This window comes from Phalacrocorax carbo, chromosome 2 (genome assembly GCF_963921805.1).
Source record: "Phalacrocorax carbo chromosome 2, bPhaCar2.1, whole genome shotgun sequence".
In the NCBI taxonomy this organism is placed as follows: Eukaryota; Metazoa; Chordata; class Aves; order Suliformes; family Phalacrocoracidae; genus Phalacrocorax; species Phalacrocorax carbo.
Genome location: NC_087514.1, coordinates 67,510,679 through 67,532,693, shown reverse-complemented (window position 1 = coordinate 67,532,693; position 22,015 = coordinate 67,510,679). Strand labels below are relative to the sequence as shown.

Genomic DNA, 22,015 nt, shown 5'->3' with positions numbered 1-22,015 from the left:
AGGGAAAGTGTTCAATCTGATTGATTGGTTTTCACAGGCAGCAGAAATGTTTCTTTTAAAATACAAAGAAATAGGTATGTATGAACATTATGCCCCTTTCATTCCTCTTGTCTTCCCAGGTAAAATGAAGTCCACGTTCCTGCCTATCTCCTTGAGCCTGGATATCACTTCAGGCTCCTCAAACACAGCACGGAAATTCAGCATCTAGTGCTGCACTACCCAGAGCAGGGACCAGCAAAATTTTCAAAGATCATTCACATTGCCAGAAGAATTTGAGCCCTGGCCCTCCCATTTACTGTTGGAGGGAACAACTGTGCCATCTGAAAGGTGTGGATGCTTATGAGCCATTTGGCTGGTGAAATTTCTCACTATTCCATTTTCTGGTATCCCATCACTTCCACCAAGGAATTAGGGAAACTCTGGGGATACTTGTTTATATATGTGTCTTCAGTCTAACAAGGGAGCTGGAATGCTGTGGCTTGTCAGGAGGCAGCAGACAAAAAAACTGGCCTCCTGGAAATCAGTTAGGAAAATGTAAGTCATTAGGCTGTGGTAATTGTGAGCTATAAACTTTCAAGAAAACATAGTAGTTCCCTGGAGGCTGAGATTGTAATGTGCGCACACATGTAAATGAATTTTAAACCATGGTGATGTCGGGTTTTGTATGCTTGATATGTAATAAGTATTGGACACAACCAAGAAAAACTTTGCCTTTAAAGTTGTTTTGATTGCATGATGCAAAATTGTAAATGTAGTTTTTCTTTCCTTAGACTTTCCTTCCAAGCTTAGCTTTTATAACAAAGCTTGCTTAGTCTGTTTCAAGTCATTGGGGTAGGGCCTCTCTTCACTATATGCATGAACTGCTGGTGTCTGACGAGCCCAGCACCTCAAAACCAACTGCTCTGCCCAAGATGGTACTGTGAAAGAACAACTGTATGCAAACTGATCTGAGAGCTATATGCAGATTGAGCTGAAGCACCGTTTGGCTTTGTATGTGCAGAAATTTGATGTGGTGCACTCTAGAGAGAGACGCATGCCAGTTGAATCCCGTTGTTTTCACAAGCAGTACTAGTGACTAATAGCTTAAGGACAGCTTAGGGAAGGTTTTATTGCTGCAAAAGTGAATTCATGGGTGACATCAAACACCTCAGTACAAATTTGTTATATGGCATGTTTGTTTAGAAGAAATTATTAACACCAGCAGTGCTTGCTATTGATGGCAAGGTTTGGTGGATTTTTTCATGTCTAACTGTAAAAAAAACCAACATTATTCTTTTCTTTGCATTATCAATTAGGATTTCATATGGGAAGTGAGTATATGAAAACTGCCTGAGTTTAATGGATATAATAGAAGTACTGGAGACTATTTATAGTAATCTAACATTCAAATCATTAATCATAAAATTGTCAGAAAAAACCACATTTTATTCATTAATACATAGCTATAGGTATTATGATTATTGGATATGCTAGCAAGTACTTGGATGAGTAACATGTCATTTACCTTAGCAATTATCACAAAAGGATACTAAAGGATGACATAATCTTGTATATCTTTTCCTTTAGCCTCCTCATAAATCATGATATTGAAATCAAAATTGTGCTCTACCAGTAATGGAACCCTACTGTCAATATTCTTTCACAAATACTATGCCTTGGACTACACTTGGAAATAGAAACAATCTTTATATTGATTTATGCAGCTTCTCATTTCACTTCCTCAAAAGCAGATGTTGTATTCACAGATGGAAGGAAAGCTGGGGCGATACTGTATCTTCAGTGCAAGTTCAGCCCTTCATTCTTCCTGAGTTCTGCAGCTGTTCTGGGCTTTTCAGTCTTCTCTTCAACAATTTCAAAATAGAAAATGCAAGCCTGATTAATTCCATTTGAGAAGACTCAAAATGAAGCATTAATTGCTCACTACTCTGCACTTGTAATAACAAATTTAGTTAGGTAGCCTTTGCAATAGCAAATGTAGTAAGATTACCCATTATCTTTCACAGAAATAACTTACTGAAAGAGTCTTGAGTAATATTTATCCAACATGTTGGACAATTAGACATATGTAAGTACCAAATGTCTGGATTTTTTTTTTCAGTGTTATTTACATGTAAGTGCATCAAGTCCTGAAGAGAAGAAGCTGTCATAATATTCCATCCACAGCTGACTTCTATTTGTACTTGCAAACTGTTAACGAGCATGAATGGCAGTCATCTCTTTTTGTAAGGAATCAAAACCTAAAAAAGACAATGTTGTAGCCTATAGACTGTAAACAGAATGTGATGCCTTAATTTCAGAGCACTATTTTCCTGTGTATTTAGCACTATATATCACATTTTCTAAAGCAGAACTATTTCAGGGGGTGGGATGAAGAGCAAAATCTGTATTTCACATACTGTTCAATAATATATGCTAAACCAGCTTTTTTAAACACCATTTCAGGACAGTGGATTTTTCAGGGAGTGTGGCATTCCTGAATTTGACTCTGGGCACAGTCTTATTGTGCTAGCTATCATCTTATGCATGTTTTGTATCCTGTATAAAACACACCCTGTCCCACACCGGCAACAGGTGTGAATTCTGCTACTCGTGTGTTACAGCGACCCAGAGAGGTAAGCAACACTTTCTCTAATCTAGGCATGAAGTGGATGACAGTGGATTGTCTGGGAGGAGGTGAGGCTGGAAAGTTAGAGACAACTCCTCTAACCAGCAGTAATGACTGCAAATCTTAAGCTGAGTTACACACTAGATGAACCCCTCTCTAAGGCCCTTCTGCAAGCCCCTGCTTTAGTTTGAGCAGACATTTGTTTTGTTATTGGTAAAAAAAAAAAAAAGCCCAGTCTCTGCTACTGGAGAATTCTGGGGTCATTGCAGTACTGGGAGGGGGGGGAAGGTGTAAAACATGTTGGGGAAAATGCCTGCTGTTGGCCACCATCAGCTTTTGCAGCTAGGAATTCCTGGAAGAACTGCAGTTACAATGGGATACAAAATCTCTCATTTTTCTTTTTCTACTCATAATATGTCAGGGACAGTTAAAATCAGAAGGATGGTGATTTCTCTTGAAGTTCTTGGAATAGAAACAGAACTATCTGAAGGATGCCTATCTGTCCTCCTGTCTCCAAATCAATACTTTATCCTTGCTAATAGGAAACAGTACATTTAATCGTCAACATCATGCTTTTTAACAGCAGCTTTCTTTTCAGTTCAAACCCATCAAATAGCATATTCAAGTTTTACTGAGGTAGGCAAAAAGTAAAATTGAAATGTACTCAATATTTCTAGCAGAATATGTAAGTTTTCCTTTTGAAACTTTCGTAACGACAAAACAAAATCACTGCAAATTTGCAAAAATTCTGAAGACAACACCCAGTCTTGCCTGGGTCTGCTTTCTTGCTCATCACTTCACCTTACTAAGAAGATAACAAGGCTGCAGCTCATTAGTTTTTTGGAGTTGAGAATGAGAAATACACTGGAAAAAAGTGTCAGCTATAAATACAGATTAGGCTACTAATTTACAATTTCACTTCAACCAGTTGAATACCAGTCAAACAATGTAAGATTGCAATTATCTATGATAATACGCAGGCATTATTTAAAGTGTATTTCTATTTCTTCTGAGTTTGGTTTTTGGGTGGGTTTTTTTGGTTGTTGTTTTTTTTTTACAGTACACAACTTTTCCATCTTCTCTAACAGGACATTTCCCCAAAAGCAAATGCTGATAAAGAAACTTGTATGGAAGCAACAGTGTGTTATGATTGCCTTCATTGCTTGAATGCAAGAAGTCCAGCTCTAGCAGCAGACTAAATCCCGATGCATCTACACAACACAGTGCTCACATAAGGATATTGAACCTATTGATTGGCAAGAACAGTTGCCAAGAGTTAGCTCTGGAGTCAGTGAGGAAAAAACCTAACCAAGCTGAAATGGGAGAATATGTTTTGTTGGGGAGGAAGTCACGTGGCCGCTGGACCATCTCCAGAGGCACCGAAATAGCCTGAGCAGGAACAGAGGAAGCGGCTGTGAAAAGTGAGCTCGGGTGGAGTTAGCTGTGGTGAACAGTCTGGAGACAGCAACAGTGCTCTTAAATTCAGATCCACATCTGGTCTGTGTCCAAAGCTTATTGATTCTTAAGACCTTAATTGATACAGACCTTAATGCTGCTGATGGACAGCTTCTCCATTCACTGGTACACCTAAAATTTTTCAGCTAGGCCTCCTCATATGACAGCAGGTTTGCCTCTGCCCTAACAAATGGAAGCCAACTTTTCTGATGCCAGTGCAAAACAGAGAGGATGCTGTCTCTCCTCACTGCACACCTGCACTGGCTGCCCACTCCCTCTTCTCTATGACATTAAACATAAACTGCTTGTCCTGATTTTCCAATTTGCTCACAGCTTGCTCCCCCCTCAATTACAATCATTTCATGTTGGAGAAGCGAAGAACTAACTCTCACCAGTCCAACATGTTACCCTTACCCATATGCAGGATTTGAAAACAAGCACTTCATGGAGTTCCCCATTTTGCTAAAGGCTCCATGCAAGCCTCTGCAGGGGTAACGGATTTTTCTCCTCAAATCCCTCCTTAAAACCCTTGCAAAAGTCCTGGCAAAGGTCAAGCTGCTCATACACTATGAGTACTAGCAATCGTGGTTACAATTTTGTTCATTATTTCGACAGAGTGTGTTGCCCATTGAAATGCATCTTTCATCACTTGTCTCGTATTTAGGCTGAGAATCTGAAGGGAGAGGATCACATGTTTTTGTTTTGCTCTGCCCCTCTGTCAAGCTGGAGGGTGCCACCACCTTTATTTCAGAAACCTCCGTGCTATGGCAGCATCATGATCATTACAGTCCTAACAGTAGAACTAAGGGCTGGAGGACAGAGCAAATGGAATTTAGAGGTCACAGGCTTCTCTGACCAGATTTGTCTGAGAAGAAAAAAAAAAAAAAAAGAAGGAATAAGTGAGAACATTAGTTATTTGTTTAAAGGGCAACAGAAAGAATATTTTTTGCACAAAGTTGTGGCCATGCCAAATTTCAAGTCTGGATTTTAGAAATATGCCTATTTGCTAAGGAAAAAAAAAAGGACCAGGGCCTCTGAAATGTTCCTTTGTGTTTTGCCTGCGCCTGGCAAGAAGAAAGTGAATGTACACATGTGATAAAATGGCAAGTTACTCCTGACCCCATTTATGGCTTTTTTTCCATGGATAAATTCTCTGTAAGTCATCCCAAGTGACTAATGTCAGCTTAAATCATGTCATCTGAATTACTGGGAGAAGGTTCATGCTTGAAAACAAAGGAAAGCAGAAGGGTTGTTTAGGTAACTTTTAAAAGTTGTATTAACTGAAAAAGAAGATGCACTGAGACCACGAGCTTTTCTTGAGAACTTCCTATTTTGATGGCCCCATTTTAAACCAGCAGATTAAAAGGTGAAGCACTGTATCATCACCTAACAGGATTTACTTTAGAAGGACTGTACTAAGAGAGTCAGCACTGTTGGAAGCTGAAAAGGAATTGAAGACCAGAATAAATCAAAAAGTCTTTCTCTACCAGCTTTTGACTTCTGAAGTCTGTGCCTTGGTCATAGCCCTGTATAACAACCACGCACTTTTGTCTGACTCCCAATTTTCCTTTTCAAGTTTAAATTAAAAAATAACAGGAAGAGTAAAATCTCTTGCTCTCAGACTGAAATTCAAACTGGAGTACCTTTTTCAAGAGCACAGTTTTATCAAGTACTGATTACATAAATCAGTTTGGAAGGAGGAAGTGGAATCAGACTAACAAGTTTTAAAAAATTACAGGAAACCAAGTGGGAAAAGGGTTTGCTATGTTATTTCCTTATGCAGAGTGAAGAACAGCACCAATAGGATGTTTTCTAATGTATCATTTTCCAACTGCCTTGGAATGAAACTTGAACTCTAGTTCAAGCTGTTAGCAGAAGCCACCTGGAAGTACCTTTCACTGCCAAAATGTGCACATGCACCTCTCCGTTCAAAGTAACTCCCAGAAAGCTTATTATTTGCAGCCGCTTTTAAGGTAATGACATAATGTTAAATAATATGCTTCAAGCTTGCATTGTATCAAATCCTGAGTCTTTTACTTAGATAAAAAGTCTGACTTTCGTTGGTTTTGATTAAGAAGACTTGGTCTCTATTTGTTACTCAAGGGAATGAAAAAAGGCCTCACTGACTTCAGTGGGAACTACCAAGCAAGAACCAAAATTTCCTATTCACAATAGTGCCCAAATCTGTGATATGGAATTAAAAAATAATATATAAAGGACTTGTCTAAATGATAAAGTGCCTATACCTGATTATGCTATAGCTTTGCACCAACAGTCAATTCCAAGCACAAATGCTGCTTGCTCAGTAGCTAGATACCTGAACTATCTCACTAGTCATGTTAGTTACAACTCAAATCAGCAAAATTAATCTGCTAAATGGTAGAACAAAAGCACGCCTAAAAAACACGGAAGCTCAGTTTGAAAAATCCAACTTCAGATGATTAAGTGATTAATGTAATGAAGCTACAATTATTGATACTAGTAGAGAATTACAAGGGCCACACCACCCAAACTAGCTTTCACTGTTTTTCTCCTCTCCTGAAGACAGACATGATTTTGAAGAAGCTATTTCTTTTTAAATAAAAGACCATATGTGTGATTTTAAGGTATTGTTTAAGATGCCAGGCATCTGAAAGTCTTTGTCTAAAAATTTGAGTAAGTAAGTTGCAATTGCAGTACTGTTTAGGAAGGGTGGAGAATGAGACCTTTGCCATAGATTAATATACAAAATGTCAATAATTTGCTTTTGCTGCCATTGGTGAAAACTAAGAGGTTTGTCCTGTGTTTGGCCAGAAGAAACAAAGTCTCTTTCATACACGAGGAGATTCCAAAGCATTCAGCAGCCTGCTGCTAAGCATATACACTGACTGCATGGGTCTCCTGGGCAGTCTCCTGACACGCTAAAATGAATAAAGATTGGCGTAGTTACCACTAGAAGCTCCAGAAGGGTGGGGTGGGCTGGACTGCAGAACCAGGGAGGTGCAGATGTTCCCATTGAAGGGCAGGTGATTCTGGCATTGGATCAGTGCTGTGGAGGCTTTCGTAAGGGAGCCTGTTGTCACTCTGAACTACATACAGAAAAATAGGCTATGGTTTTTTCCTTTTCCGCACGGAGACATGTTAAGCCTGCAGCCGCCCTTCTGAATTGTGATTCACATTATGCCTGAAAGGTCCTTGCATTTCTTGCGCCCGCACATGGGCTTTATAGTGAAATAGCAACCAAATCCAATACTTTGTTATTCAGCTGTATATCATTATTTGTTTTCAGCAGGAAAAAGGTGAATTGGGCATGCATAGCTGACTATCTCTGCTCAGGAAGAATGAGTGTATAGTGTCACTGAATAAGAAATACCAGGATAGTATGATGACTGGCATCTTCAGTGCAGCCATAAAGAAAAATATGAGACAAAACCACAAAAATGTGATTCTTGTGCCCTGAAGCCTGAAGAGTAGAGGAGTCATGTGGAAATCTGCCTGTCAACTGGGAAAAAGAGTGGCTTGGAACATTCTGAAAACAACTTGGACCTTCCCTGAAAGAGTGTACGCTGCCAGTGAGCATGGAAATGACAAAGCAGGCCAGGTCTGGCCTTTATCAGTATTCATCAGCAAGATGGGGCATGACAGAATCAGGCAGTCTTACTCCATTAGCATCTGTTTGGGAGCTGCCTGGATCATCCAGATTTCTTTCTAATTTTTGTGACATTTTGGATATAAAACATTATTTTCACACCTGAAAAGAATTATATCCAGTACATCTGGAGACAGAGATACCATAAATCCTATGCTGCAGCCTACAACAGCAGAATGGAAGACCAATAGACATAACAAAGGAAGGAAACCCCATCAAGACATCTCCTTCAGCAGCAAGTGTTGAGGCAGAAATTTGAACATCAGTGTTTCTTCCGTAACAAGCAGAAAAACTGCAGGAGCCACTGTGAGGTGGTCAGTAAAGTCCAAGTGACAATTTTAGCAGGGTGCTGCTTAGTATTTAGTTGATAATTACACAGGAAACAGTGTCAGTGGTGATGATGGGGCCATTGCCTGACTGCATGTCATTGAGAAGGGCCTCCTTCTTCGCAATGGACATTTAATTCTTCTGATAGGATAGTATAACACGTGAAAATTACACATGCATTTGGGACGAAGAATTACCTGCACAACAGTGTAGACTCTGAGTCTGGGCTTGAGACTGTGAGTGCAGCATAGCTGGGAGGAAGAGTAGGAGGCGGCTAACAGCCATGAGATGATTATTGCAATCAAGGCTATTGCCTAGATACCCACTAGTGATTCATTCTTATTTTTCCAAGTCACCATTTTATTGTGTTTCTCCACCCCATCACCCCATAAATTCTATCTGGATTTATTGACTGCCAATGCAATTTATTTTCCCGCTTTTCTGGTTATGGGTTTGGCCCAGTGCTCTTTAAATATTCACTAACAAGCTTCAGAAACTCAATGTGGCCCTTTTCTGCCAGAAGGCATGTGGCACAAGGGTTGCAATACCACCTGTCTTGGAAAATATTTTGAAAGTGCAAAGTTAAAAATCATTATTGCAGTCAAACAGTTGGAGTCTGAAGTCTCCAAGGAGAGCAAAGATTGCAAGAATGGGGTGTACTCAAAAAGACCATTAATAAAACTGGACTTTGATTCTTAGAGCTTTGTCTGTCTTCCCTCCAAAGGGAAACAAAGATGGCAAGAAAAGACTCTCTTATCCGGAAGAAGTGATCTTAAAACACTGGAAGAAAGTATTTATTTAGATACCTGCTGTGTTCCACTAAAAGGTCTTTGATAATCTGCTATCATTGTTTATTGTATGATTGCTGATGAAAGCTATTTGATTATAGCTGTAAAAAATCTCTATAAAATCTTAAATAAAAAACACATGTTGTGGCACAGGCCTTTAGAAATAAAAAACATTTTAAACATACTTTGAAGACAGCCTAATTCCATTGTTTTCTTTCAAGCTGAAAGAGGAAGCGCTGCATTGTTCCAAGACTTGAGAGTCACAGATACGTTATTTACCAGTAATTAGGGTTCTTGTTATTCCATATTTTTATCTATACACAGAGCACAGTGATCATACCCACTAGAAAAAAAAAAACTAAAATAATTAACCCTGGTTTTCTGTTAACATTGCAGTCAGGGACAGTATTATTCACACATATTTTGGTGATTCAGATTAATCTGGTTTGTATTATATAAAGCATCTAAGAAAGGTTGCACAGTGCAAGGTGGTGTCATGAGAAGGAAAGCAGCTTTTGATAGCTGAAAAATATCTTTTGAGAGCCAATAAAGTGGCCAGATTCAGAAGGCACTATACAAAGTACAGCAACCACCAGCAAGATCGTTTGCTTCTCCTTGGAAGGAACCACAAATACAGCTATTTTGTTAAAACCCCACAGTCCCTAATAATCAACATGGTGAATTTGGTCGAACAATTAAAAAAAACCCGCTTTTCTTCACATGCCATGGCCACTGAATGAGCATCTGAGCCAAACTCAGTCCCCAGAGAACATTCCCAGCAAGGCCTAAGGAAAACTCATCCTCTTATTCTAGGCCAGACGTGCCCATAAACGAAGCCTGGTGAATACATTCATATCAACATGCACTTAATCATCTAGTTAATGATCCACATTAAGTATGATCCAGGATAAAATATCTCCCGTATATTCAAAAGGAATGCAACTCTTACATACCCTGTAGTAAGGAGACCATTAACCTACCGAGTAGTATTATTCTCTTGTAACCTACCTGAAATTATGTATCGGTGTTCTCTCCACATGCTCGTAGCAGTAGGGCTACTGTTTGAAGATCCTTAATGATTATAATTTGTGGGCATGTAATATACACTCAACAAAACATAGACTAAAGATAGGAGAGCCTTATTAAAAATTAGATACTATATTTATCATTTATATTATGCCCTCTACTCCCTATTCATTGAGAATGGAAACGATTGCAAACAATACCTGACAGCCAAACATCTCATTTTGGCACTGGCACTAACTAATCAGATGCCTCTGTGCTGCTCGCTTTGAAATACAAAATTTAAAACTTCTAAAGTATTAAGAGGAAGGAAAGCAGGGTGCCGGTTTCCATTCCATGGGCTTGAATGACTTATCGTATTGGATCCCATGATAAAATGTCTTTTTTCTTTAATAGCATACAGCAGTTATTTGCTGGAGGCTACTATTTAATTTACATTTACACATATATCGGAGCTGTGATTCAAACACAATTTTTATACCATGAATATTATCCTATCCAAAACAACTTTACATATGTAGTCTTAATCACATCGGAATTTCCAAGGACCTCAGTGTATAAAAGGCATTATTACATCATGTGTTTGAAATGCAGATGTATCTGGGATGGACTGCTGTGCTCTAGCTGGTTCAGTAGTTCACAGCAGTATTAATTCTTCATCCAGATTAATGGATCCAATTCTCAGTAACAGTATGGCCCCTTTATGCTGTTTTGCCAATATAAAGTCATCCTAAAGGGGATAAAAATACATAGAAGGAATAACTTTTGGACGCATGGCTTCCCTCAGAGCACAGAGCTGAGGAAGTAGGATAAATTAAAATATCCCAGAATAATCTTAACTCAGATCAGAAACCAGACAAGCTCCTGTTGGCACCCTCAAAATACGGGCCAAGCAAAATAAACATTTGCTAACATTCCAAGTGAAAAAGGACTGTGAACTGGCCCACTGGACTTCACTGGTAATTTCAAGAGTGTAGGGGTGTGAGGTACAATTGTCCAGAGACTGACCGGGACTATCACGACTGCCAGTTTTGCTCTTGCAAGAAGCGCTCACAAGCGTGATTCTTGAATGACTCACACCAAGACTGACCATTTGTTCAAAGTTGCCACAAACCATTAACCTGAATATTTGATCAAACTGACAAAATTAGAGCCAGAAAAGACAGTGTTTTTTTCACTCACTTCCAGTAGAAGTCCACCTTCTTGTACAGCAGTCTTGTTAGATACGTTGTCTTCTTTTATTGTTTGGCCAGCTTGCTTCTTAAAGTGCTTTTCTTGCATGGCTGTTGGAAAGAGTATTATCAATTTAGAAATCATAACGATTTGGGCCACTAGACTAAAATTCTTATTTAGGCACTTAACATGCATTGATTTAATTGGGAATTACTGTCTTTGTGGTCTGGATCTCAGTTACTGACAACTTTCTTTTGCTGTGAGGGAGATAGATACATATTTGGCAGTCCAGATGTTTTTTATATGAAATATCTATCACATTTTTTATTGAACATATTTTTTCCATTAGTGTACTCTACATAAAGCAACAACCAAAACCCACAGGAAAGAAACAAAAAAAAGTTAGCAAGTTGTTTTTTATATAAAAATATATATTATGACAATATAAAGAAATGCCTATATAGCTCAGAAGACAAGAGACCAAAACAAGTTTTTTATTTTCAGTGCTGACCTTCTTGGCATCAGATTATTTTCAGTCTCACTTTACCCTATTCACTGCTACAAGTCTGAGCCTAGCTGTAAGATTCAAGGGAGCGTTCTAAACTATTTCATCTTTAAACAGAGTTTTAAAGTTTGGTTTTAGCAGGTCATATATGACATGAAATTAATGAAAAACTCTCACTGTAGATTAAAATTGCATATATTTTTCCTAATAATAATGAAAACCTTCATGGGAGCCAAAACTGGTGAGTGCTCTTCCCACACATGGGTTATCATTGCTTGATCTGAATACTCAGATTAATGTCTTCATATCAATATATCCCACAGAAAAATTGCCGAAATACAATCCCATTTCTGGGGATAATGAAAGAATTTCTGAGAAGGTCAACATCACTTGATATTTTGGGCTTCTGCATCATCTAGGGAGTATGACAGGAACCTGTCTTTATCATTCGGTCAGTAAAAATTAAGAAGTCATCTTCAGTCTTACTGCCCCATCCCAGAGATGGGTCATACACATGCCCCAGTAGCAAACAGAGATTCAGTTTTCTGTTTGTTCTCTTTTCCATGGAGAGAATGAGAGAGGAGGGCATACCAGCGAGATTAGCTGGGATATTTGACACACATTGTTTGTTCCAGCTAAAGGAGTGCTGGAGCAACCACAGCCAGAGATGGTTAATAATCCGAAATAGAATGGTTGAGACAGGCAGGGCTAGTTTATAACAAATCAGAATAAGAAGAGGAGACAGCCAGCAAACCTCTAATGCTCCTGAGCTTGTTGCTAAAAGTCATGACAATGGGATTTAAATTTTCAGTAAGATACCAAATTAAGAAAAAGGTCTACATTTTTAAATGGCTTGAATAATATCTGTTGGAAATGACCAAGAATATGATCTAAATGGAGTCACTTCCTTTCAAAAGGGCTGCGCAAGAGCCCTTTACCAATATAACAGCCTAGTGAGGGACTGTTGCAAGATACATCAGCATTTTACAACAGATGATGGCAATACAGAACCACACTGACTGAACATCTGTGATGTTTTTTAGCTTCCATTGTAAATATTTGCTGCCAGTGATGATATCAGTCGTTACCCCAAAGCAATCATCTCCAAGGTGTAGTTAGATGTAATAAATCCCTCCCCTGGGCATGGGAAAACACATCAGGAAAATCCCAAGCTGCCTAAAACAGACCCTTACCCGTGTTTTCCAGCCAAAACAACTTTGTGATTTCAGACTTGCAAGCTAGGCTGCTATGAATGGGATATACAGATTCTTCGAGCTGCATTTTCATTTTGGTATACCTTTTGAACTAATTGAAAAAGGTCACTGTTTTTTTTCTCCCTGATCAGCCAAGCCTTCTACTATACCTGTCCATAAGAACAGACATATGGACACCCATGACAATAATTTTTAAAAGGCCAGCCCCTATTCTAATGGCCTCTTTCAGAGTTTCCCTCCTCAGAGAAGATGTTTTTGTAATTACTGACATGGTGGTTTACAGACTTTGTGCAGGTTAAAGGACAGACAGGGAGGGGTGAGAGGAAATGAAGGTTTATTTTTTTGATGCGTTCTTCTGGCGTTGTGAAAATTCCACCAGTTTGAGCTTCATCGTTAGTGGAAATTATTATTTTACTCAATGAGCGGGCCAGAGCTCCCTGCCTGTTTGTTAGCCTTCAGGCTTACACAAACACAGCAGCAGAAGCACAAGAGATGTTTGTTCCACAGCTCATCTGGCTACTATAAATTCCATCTCCAAATGGAAAGTATTTTAATGTTATTTTGCCAGCTAGAGTATGTTAGGCCACACACATCCGTTTCATAACATACCCTACTCACTGGCCTGGACTGCAAGGAGTCCCACTGCACCATCAAAGATGAATGACACCGCTCACACCAAGAAGCAAGAGCTCCTCAGAGACGGGGACGTTTTGTTCCTTGCACCTGAGGCAGTAGAGCCACTGCTCACTGTTCACATTTGTTCTGCCTCCCTGTTCTGGAAATACTGAATTAATCCACCCAGGGCATGACTGATACTGCAGTGACAGCTCAGAGGAGATACTACTGCTGGTGATAGCCTGTCACTCGGAGAAAGCACAGCAAGAAAGGCAGAAAACCACACAGATCTTCAGAAAGGAATGAGAAGGACGGAAAGCAAGATGTGACGGGGTTAGGAGGGAAAATTGCAAGATGTTATCTGACTGAGCAGAAAAATACGGGAAAGAAAACAGAACAGCCTAATGATACCCCTGTCACCACCAAGAATCAAGTGGTAGAACTGAAGGAAATTAAGTATTGGTTATGATGGGTGGCTTGATAGCAAGGGCCCTGGTGCCAAGACAGCTGTGCTCAGCCTTAGACGTTACATAAAATGGTGGCCCTCTGGAGCAAAGGTGAAGCCTATGATGACAAAAACAAATGAAAGGCTAGAGAATGCAGTAGTACTGTCTCTAGTAGGCGGGGAGGAGCAAACTGTGGAAAGATAAAAAATAACAAACAGCAAAGGATGACTCAGTGACCTGAGGGGGAAACTTCTGGCTGCTAGAGTTCCTACATATCAAGAATGGCGCAAGAAAAAAAATGATATTGCAGGCAGTCTGATGAATGTTATTGGCTGTGAAAAACTGGAAAGTTTCAGCTTTATGGAGCCCTGGACTGCTTTCTATGGGAAAGCCAACTCTTCGTACTAGATCGTCAGCAATTCAGAATAGAGCGCTCACCTACTAGGTTCAGAACTGGCAAACTGAAGGGATGGGAAGCACGAACAGCAGAGACCTTTTTCTGAGCACAGCTTATCTAGCTGCACTTCCAGAAGACAAAATAAAACAGAAGATGGAGCTGTTCTGCCAAAGAAGATGAATGAGCATATTGATACTATAGGGTGATAAATACAAGATACACATGTACGAGGGCTGGCAGTTTTGCAAGATCATGTGATCTAGTCAGCATGGTGCAATCCCAGCCAGCATTAAAAACCCACGAGTTTGGAAATGCTGGGTCCTACAGCAGGACAACACTGTGGAAATATACAAGGCAGGTGGGAAAGCGGCTAGGATGAGGAAGAGGAGGGAGAAAAAATGAAGAAAAATGGCCAATGCAGTTTCCTGAAGGAAAGGTCAAAGATCGGAGGACATTGTTCCAATTTTTGATCTGAAAGTGCTGAAAGGAGTGGAAACCAAAAAGTAATGTAGAGTTAGAATTGACAATTAATGGAGAAAAACAAGTCCACAAAATGGATGGGACTATCTCAGACAGTGCTGGAGCCTTTCACAGCTGTGCTGCCTCTCCCCAGAACACTGAATAAAGCTGAGATCTCTTTTGAGCCTCCAGTTCTGATACGAGCATCGCTATCTGCATTTGCAAACCCCTTGGCTTGAAAACCAAATCTGGAGTACTGTAAAGAAGAGAAAAGTTGCCTGGCACTTTAAAGTCTACAGAAGCATCATGAAACCAGCCGTTCCCTTTCCCTCAGAAATAACAGAACATTTATTCATCGCAGAATACTCTTTAGTTCAGAGAGATGGAAATTTCAGGACTCTCATAAAACCATACTTTTTAAACTCATAGGATTACACTGTCCAAAGTGTTTCTATACCCTTTCCTGTGCAAGCACAACTTCTTTCTTCAGAAAATAATTAGAAAAATACCTGCCAAGCTATACTCCGTAACAAACTAATGCATGGTCAAACTGTACCCCAGCCATCCCAGGGGCCTTGCAATGCTCAGGCTACCTGTGTTAAGCAACAGCACAGGAGAGAAATGAGCAGTGAAGGGATGCTGTTTCTTATCTGAACACCTTGACTGGGTTCATTTGAGGTGTAAGAAGGGGGTGGTACTGTCTTCTTCAGACTTGGTATGATGCAGGCATATCAGTTTTAAGCCCTTCTATGAGGAGTACCTGTGAGACCATTTCCCTCCACTGATGCCCAGGGGATAAATTGTGTCTTAAACTGGGCAGATGAAAATACCTGAATCTAGCTTGCAGGTCCAGAGATACTGCTTTAGGCATACAAGTCTTACTTTTGGTAACTGTTACTTGAAAGGAAGTGAAAACAGGGTCTTTCTTCCTGGATTGTCTAGCTGCAGGAAGAATCAGTTGTGCGTGTTACCCTGAATGCTAAGAAAACTAAACAAAACAACGAGGAAACACTCGGTGTGAGCAATTCTGCTTAACAAACCTACAGCTAAGAACTGAAATGGTCTGTTTCCTCTTGCTGCATTACAGAGGACACTGAGTCACAATAAGGACAGCACTCATTAGATGCATGCTGAGATTAAACAATATACAACATAAAGAACAGTTATTATATGTTGCCGAATGATATGAAAGGGGTGTTTGCACTCTGAAATGCCACAACATACAGATTGCACAAACACTTTGGGAAAGAAATCAGGACCAAAACGCACCCTCTGAATAAAAGATGTATGGAGCTCAGTCCTGTTGCAGAGGCTACCAGAACGCCAGATGAAATTATGCTAGCAATAATGTGAAGTTTTTCTTCCCAACTTAGCGGTTTTCTCAGTCTGCTTCTTCTTAAAAGATGCTTTGAAATCTGACTGCCCTTTGAAGTTTCTCAAGTACAGCATGACATTTATTTAAGGTATAAACCGAACTGTTTGCTTTCCAGATCCTGTCCCCTCTTTCTTTCAGAACCACTTTTCCCCTTTCTCGGTGAGCCCCATCCATTTTCCCCTGTGCACGAGAGGGGCATCAAAGAGATGCCACCGCCCGGCAGCCCTCCTCTCCCCGCAGACCTTGCATGGAGCTGGTGGGGGCACCTCGCCCCCCTGAGACCCCAGCCCATGTCCCACCCCCTGTCCGGGGGAGCCCTTTTGAAGAGGAGGGGAGGGGGGGGAGAAGTCCCTGCTGTGGAGGAGGCAGACTGCTGACTAACCCCAGCCTCGCTGTCACGCAAGCCTCGCCGCCTGTCAATCTCCCAGCGGCTCTGACAGGGGCCTGGCGCCCGTTCAAACCCTTGCGTGCGAGCAGACGAGCCACATTACCCTATGAAGTATTTCATAATAACAACAGCTGTTAAATATTGATGACTTCTGGCAAGCGCTGAATGCTTTTTGAGAAGGTTAAGCCTTCGTGTAATGGAACCTAATTCCTCATTATATACTGTATCAGATATCTGGAAGTTGCCTAAAAAAAGCAAAGGGGCTTAAAGTAAAGGATCAGGAAATAACTCTCATACAGCAGGGAGAGGGGAGAAAACCCACAGTGCAAGAGGTGAGGAGTGCTTCCCTGAAGTCAAATCCTTTCGCAAACTGTAAAAAACTGCTGCCAGAGCAGTCATCAAAATGGTTGGTTTTGCTGTGTTCCACTGGACAGTTTGTGTTTTTAGAAATTATTGCAGATGCGAGAAACTTTCTAAAATGGTGTTCCAGCTGCCACTGCCGTCTGTGTATGTAAGAGTACACATGGAAATTATTTCTACAGGAAAACATAGAAAAGAGGGACAAAGCTCACATTCCTATACTTTTTCTATGAACATCAGCCCTGAGAGATCCGGCTTGTTAGAAGACTTAGTGGTGATCAGACAAGATATTAAGGATGAGAGCTCAGAGAGGGTTTCCAGCAGGCAAGAAAGGGAGAAGGGTGAGCCTCTTGCCTTGGGCAAGTCCTGCTGTGCTCTCCTCCAGTTCCCAGAAGACATTCCCCCTCTTCATCATTGCCCTCTAAAACTCATCAGTCCTATCTTTTCCCTCTTGACCTAACCATTGAGCAAGTTTGTGTCAGGAAGGGAATCATTTCGGGGGTAGGAGTTCACAATTGACAGACAGAGTCTTTGGGATGGAGCTGGCATGATGCCAAGGCAGGCATTACCAGCGAGTCCAGAGAAAAGGCAGCATCAGAGGCAGGGTGCGGGTGAAAGAGAAGAAACACAAAGCAAGAAGTTCTTGGGGAGGTGACCAAATCAGGATATTTTTCTCTTGCATGCCTTTGGGGAATACGATTTAGATGAGAGAAGCTAAGAAGCTGAAAACAATTACCTGCTTATGTTCAGTTGTGCTGTGGTGCAAGGAGTTCTACAAAGCTTTAGGAAAGTATTTTACCTGTGGAGAACACAGGCCTATTTATTGAGTCAGGATAGGGAATCACAGAAACTTAGGACAATGTAGGTTGGAAGGGACCTTTGAATGTCATCTGGTCTACCCCACCCTGATCAAAATAGATCTAACCAGTTAGGCAGGTTGCTCAGGGTTTTTGTTGAGTATCCCCCATAACGGACATTTCACATTCCCTCCGGGAAAACTTTGATTGTTTAATCACAAACAGGATTAATTTTATAAGGTAAGAGCTGCTTATGGTTTTAGGTGAATGAGCATTAGGATAAGTTCTAGATGGACACTTCCTGTTTCCACAATTCTTGGTCTGTAAAATGAGTAGAATAATCTAAGAACTGCTGAGAATGGTTAAATGGGTGTCATGAAAAGTGTGTGCATAAGGAGAATATGTGAATTAAGTTATTAGCTATTCTTAGAATGTTTTTTGATGGTTTATTCTATCTGTATCTCACACAACCGGCTCACCAGAAACCACACTTGTATGTCATGTTTTTACGTAGTCTGGGACTGTAATACCTCCCTTATCCCATAACTTCTGAGGGATCACAGATCCAAACAAAAGCTGTGCCTTCATGCAAAACCAAACTGTGTGCTAACTATACAAGCAACAGACTCAAAAGAACTTGCCTAGAAAGCACATTTCCTCTCTGCAGTCTACTGTTGCAACCTTTCTCTCTTCATATGACTCAACAGATGATCTCCCCAACAGACAACCCTGTGTTGCGCATTGGCAAAGAAGATATTTTAGAGGTCTCTTTGCGTCACTGTGAGTAAATATTTGAGTTATCAGTCGGTCTGGTACTCTATATTGGCTATAAAACTGCCAAAGACATGCAGTCCTCCTAAATTATCCCAAGATACAAGACTTATTCCAAGTAATTGTCTTCCATTTCATCTTCATAATTCCATTTGACTACCTACTACTTTAAATATGATGATTTGGGAACTTGCTGACTTAAAGATTCAGTCCTGGATCCTTAATTTCATCCATGTATTATTCCATTCTTAATTTAATTAAGCTGTAATATATTAGTTTGTCTGAATGTGTATTTGCTTGCACACCCTTTTGAATAAATCCATAAAAGGTAAATACAAACAGGTTATTCTACCAAACGGATCACAAGCCTGAGTTATTGGCAACCTTGAGTAAGAAATCTGCAAACCACTTAGTCCACTTGCAAATCAATAGCCACATCTCTCATAAAAATTAAGATGATTCCAACAAATTCCTTGCCTCTTAAGTCATGAGTTTCTAAATTACATGTCCATTAATCATAATCAAGATATACAGAATAAGTTTAGTGTAGAAAAAATAAATTTAAGATAACTACTCTGTATTTAGAAAACTTGCTTAACATTGGTTAGTTCCAGAGTTAAGGACCTCAAAATGTACAATCAATGCAGTTTTATGTTTGTTTTACTCTAGTTTCCATTTTCCTCTGTACTACACTCTGAACCACTGCATGTTAAGTCTATGTAGAGGGATTCAGACTCCACCAAACTAACCCACATTAGCCATAAGTGTACTGCAGCGTGTTCTGACCTGCCACATCTTGATTGTTTGACTGGCATCTCAGCAAATCCCACTGATCATGATATACATACATATTCAGAGGAATAGCACCTCAGGACACATTGATTCTAGGATCTATGGAGCAGATGGCCTATGAAAAGAACTTGCAGAGCTTCCCAGTTCTTCTAAGTGTCTTTCCTTCATGACGGCTTGTTGGCTGAATAGCTGTTCATCTTTTCCCTTGTCCAGATATTTTAAAAAATCTGTACAGGGAAAAAGAAAATTTAGGTTCTCTATATCCCCTGAATTCCCAGAACTTTCTCTCTTGATGGTCCAGGAATGTAGTCCTCTTTTGCTACGGCTCATATTATTTCATTGTCCCAAGGCCATTTTTTCACTGGTTTGATTCTCCCAATGAAAATAATACAACAATGGGCATTGGGGTCCACAGCAGAGGCAGCTACCCTTTGAGGAGAGGTAAAAATGGCTATGGCTGTTTACTGAGGAGGAAATGAGGGGAAATGTAACAGAGGTTTATAAAACTGTAAAGGCAATGAATAAACCGAATGCAGAACTGCTGTTCACCCAACCCCAAAATATGAGGACTGTGAAGTGCTCAGTGACACCAGTACAAGAATGGTTTAAAGCAAAAAAAAAAAGACAGCAATTCTGGAGATGAGAATACCAGACTAGAGGGACCACTGGTGTGACACAGTAGTGCATTTCTTATGTTGTTATATTCTCACTGCAATGTCACAACCTCGTCCACGAAATTTGTTGCACACAGAAAATAAACAACAGATGAACATGAGCAGCATCTGTGACGCAAAACAAAGCATATCACAGAAGCGACAATAAGAAAAATCAGAACCTTATGAGAAAGCCTGTATGTGACTAAATTTAAGCATATGATGAAAGACCAGCTTGTGACTAACCATTGCATCCAAACAAAAAAAAATATTTCTTTTATGCTAAATAGCCTATTGAAATAAATTTGAGTCTGAAATATTTTTCGGAAACATAAGTAATAAGACCAAAATCCATTTTTACTGAAAAGATGGGTAAGAGAAAAGCTATGTGTGTTCATAACTAAGCTACTACAGTCTACTGGAATCTTCCCCACTTTAAAAAAGGAGACTGTAAGAATCGCATCTTACAGAAGAAATGTGATGAAGTCCTGATAACAGTATTATCTTGAGAATATCAGAACATTTTTAGTCTTTATTGCCTGCAGAAGATGTGCACTATTTTACCCTCTTCAATTTAGATCTACAGTTTAGAACATTTAGTAAACCAACCCCTGAAGAATGAAATCAAATCAAAGACCAAGCGTGAAAATAAATGCAACAAGGAAAGTGTATAAGAAGCATCTCTCCCCCTTCCTGATTAAATCAATCTGACAATGGCTGACTTACGTGAGATTTACATGATCTTTGCTAGACTTTTTGGATTTGATAACCTCTTTTCCAGGCCTATGTTTCAAACAATCACCTGAGCTTCCACTCCTCATGCTTTTATAACATCCTTGCCCCTTTATAACTTCACTGGCACTGCTCTGCATGGAAAGGCACAGGCTAAATTCATACCTGCTAGCTCCAAGAGGGAATTTAAGTCAGTATCTCTTAGAAGACAGTTGAAAGAGCATATGTCAGTAGGCCAGTATATCACCCAAGAGACTGTTTAAAAATAGCCAAAGCACACGATCTGGAGAGGATAAAGGAAACCTTTAAGATGAAATAAACATTGCATCTAAAATATTCACGCTGAGACCTTAACGCACAGGATGTGCATATGTTACCCAGAAAACCAAAAGTGGCTTCATCAGTTTCAGAGTCAGAAATATCGTAAGAGCAATTACTTAATATCTGCTTTACATAGCAGCCATACTGTATCCGATATTAAAGGCAAAGACACAGCCACGTTTGCTTTCCAGTGTACTTTAAATAAGCAAACACACTTGACAGAAGAAACGCGAGAATCTCCACTTTTAAATCAGCTGGATACCACAACACACTGCTGCACAATCACCGACAAATACACACACCCCACAGAACACGGCACTCTCTTTCTAAGGCAGAGCTGGTTTGCTTTGGTCTGTTCTGCTATCTGTGGAGGCTGCCATGATGAGACTGACCGTATGAAGCCTTGAGAGGTTAAAGGAACCTAACGAGCTGTGGGAAAAATATGCCTGAGAGGAGGTCCTTGAGCTTTGGCTTTTATACTTCAGGAAATAAAAGAACGTGCTGAAACAAGATACAGGCAAATGAAACATCAGGAACAGTATCTAAAAGTTTAAAAAATTCTTTCAGAATCAATTTTCAGGATAATTTTAAAACACTGAACTATATTCCAGAACTTTTTAGAACAATGAAGAAAACCAGTAACATGAAAATCTTACCTAAAAGCTCAGAATGAAGAAAAATCCAACAACAGAAGTCAAAAATTGAATTACCAGAACACTAAATTGATAATTTTACAATCCCTGGGTATGTTTAATGAGTTTTTATACACATTAATATTTTAACATATGCATTTAAAGACTAGTCCTGAAAAGTTATCAAAACAGATGGACCTTGCTCCCAACTGGAATCCCTTGTAAGTCAGAGGGCCTGCAAAGAAGACATTACAGTTTGTCCAAAAATAAATTGCTTTTCAGAACAGGAACCTTCTGCAGAAGTAGAAAACACATGCACGTGATGTGTTCAGTTACTACAAGAACCTTCATTTTTCACTTCCTCACAGACATTTTGCTTTGCCTTTTTTCACAGCCAGGTTCCATACTCAAGAAAAGATCCCAGGCAGATCCTAGAGACCCTAAGCAGGCCAGTAGTGGGCTTACATGTTCTGTTCCCCTTAGCGCTAGAGGAATTAAGTTTTTAAAAAATGCCACGGTCCCTAGGTCACTGACCAGATTACGACCTCCAAATTTTCTA

At 39.9% G+C, this 22,015-nt stretch overlaps 1 protein-coding gene across 1 annotated transcript in view; it reads right to left on the bottom strand.

The window, feature by feature from the left end:
• Positions 1-22,015, bottom strand: part of AHRR (aryl hydrocarbon receptor repressor) — a 71,503-nt gene that overhangs the window by 20,543 nt on the left and 28,945 nt on the right. Inside the window, exon 3 of the mRNA XM_064443180.1 lies at positions 11,009-11,109. Coding sequence (XP_064299250.1) covers positions 11,009-11,109 — 101 coding nt within the window. The remainder of the gene's footprint in view (positions 1-11,008; positions 11,110-22,015) is intronic.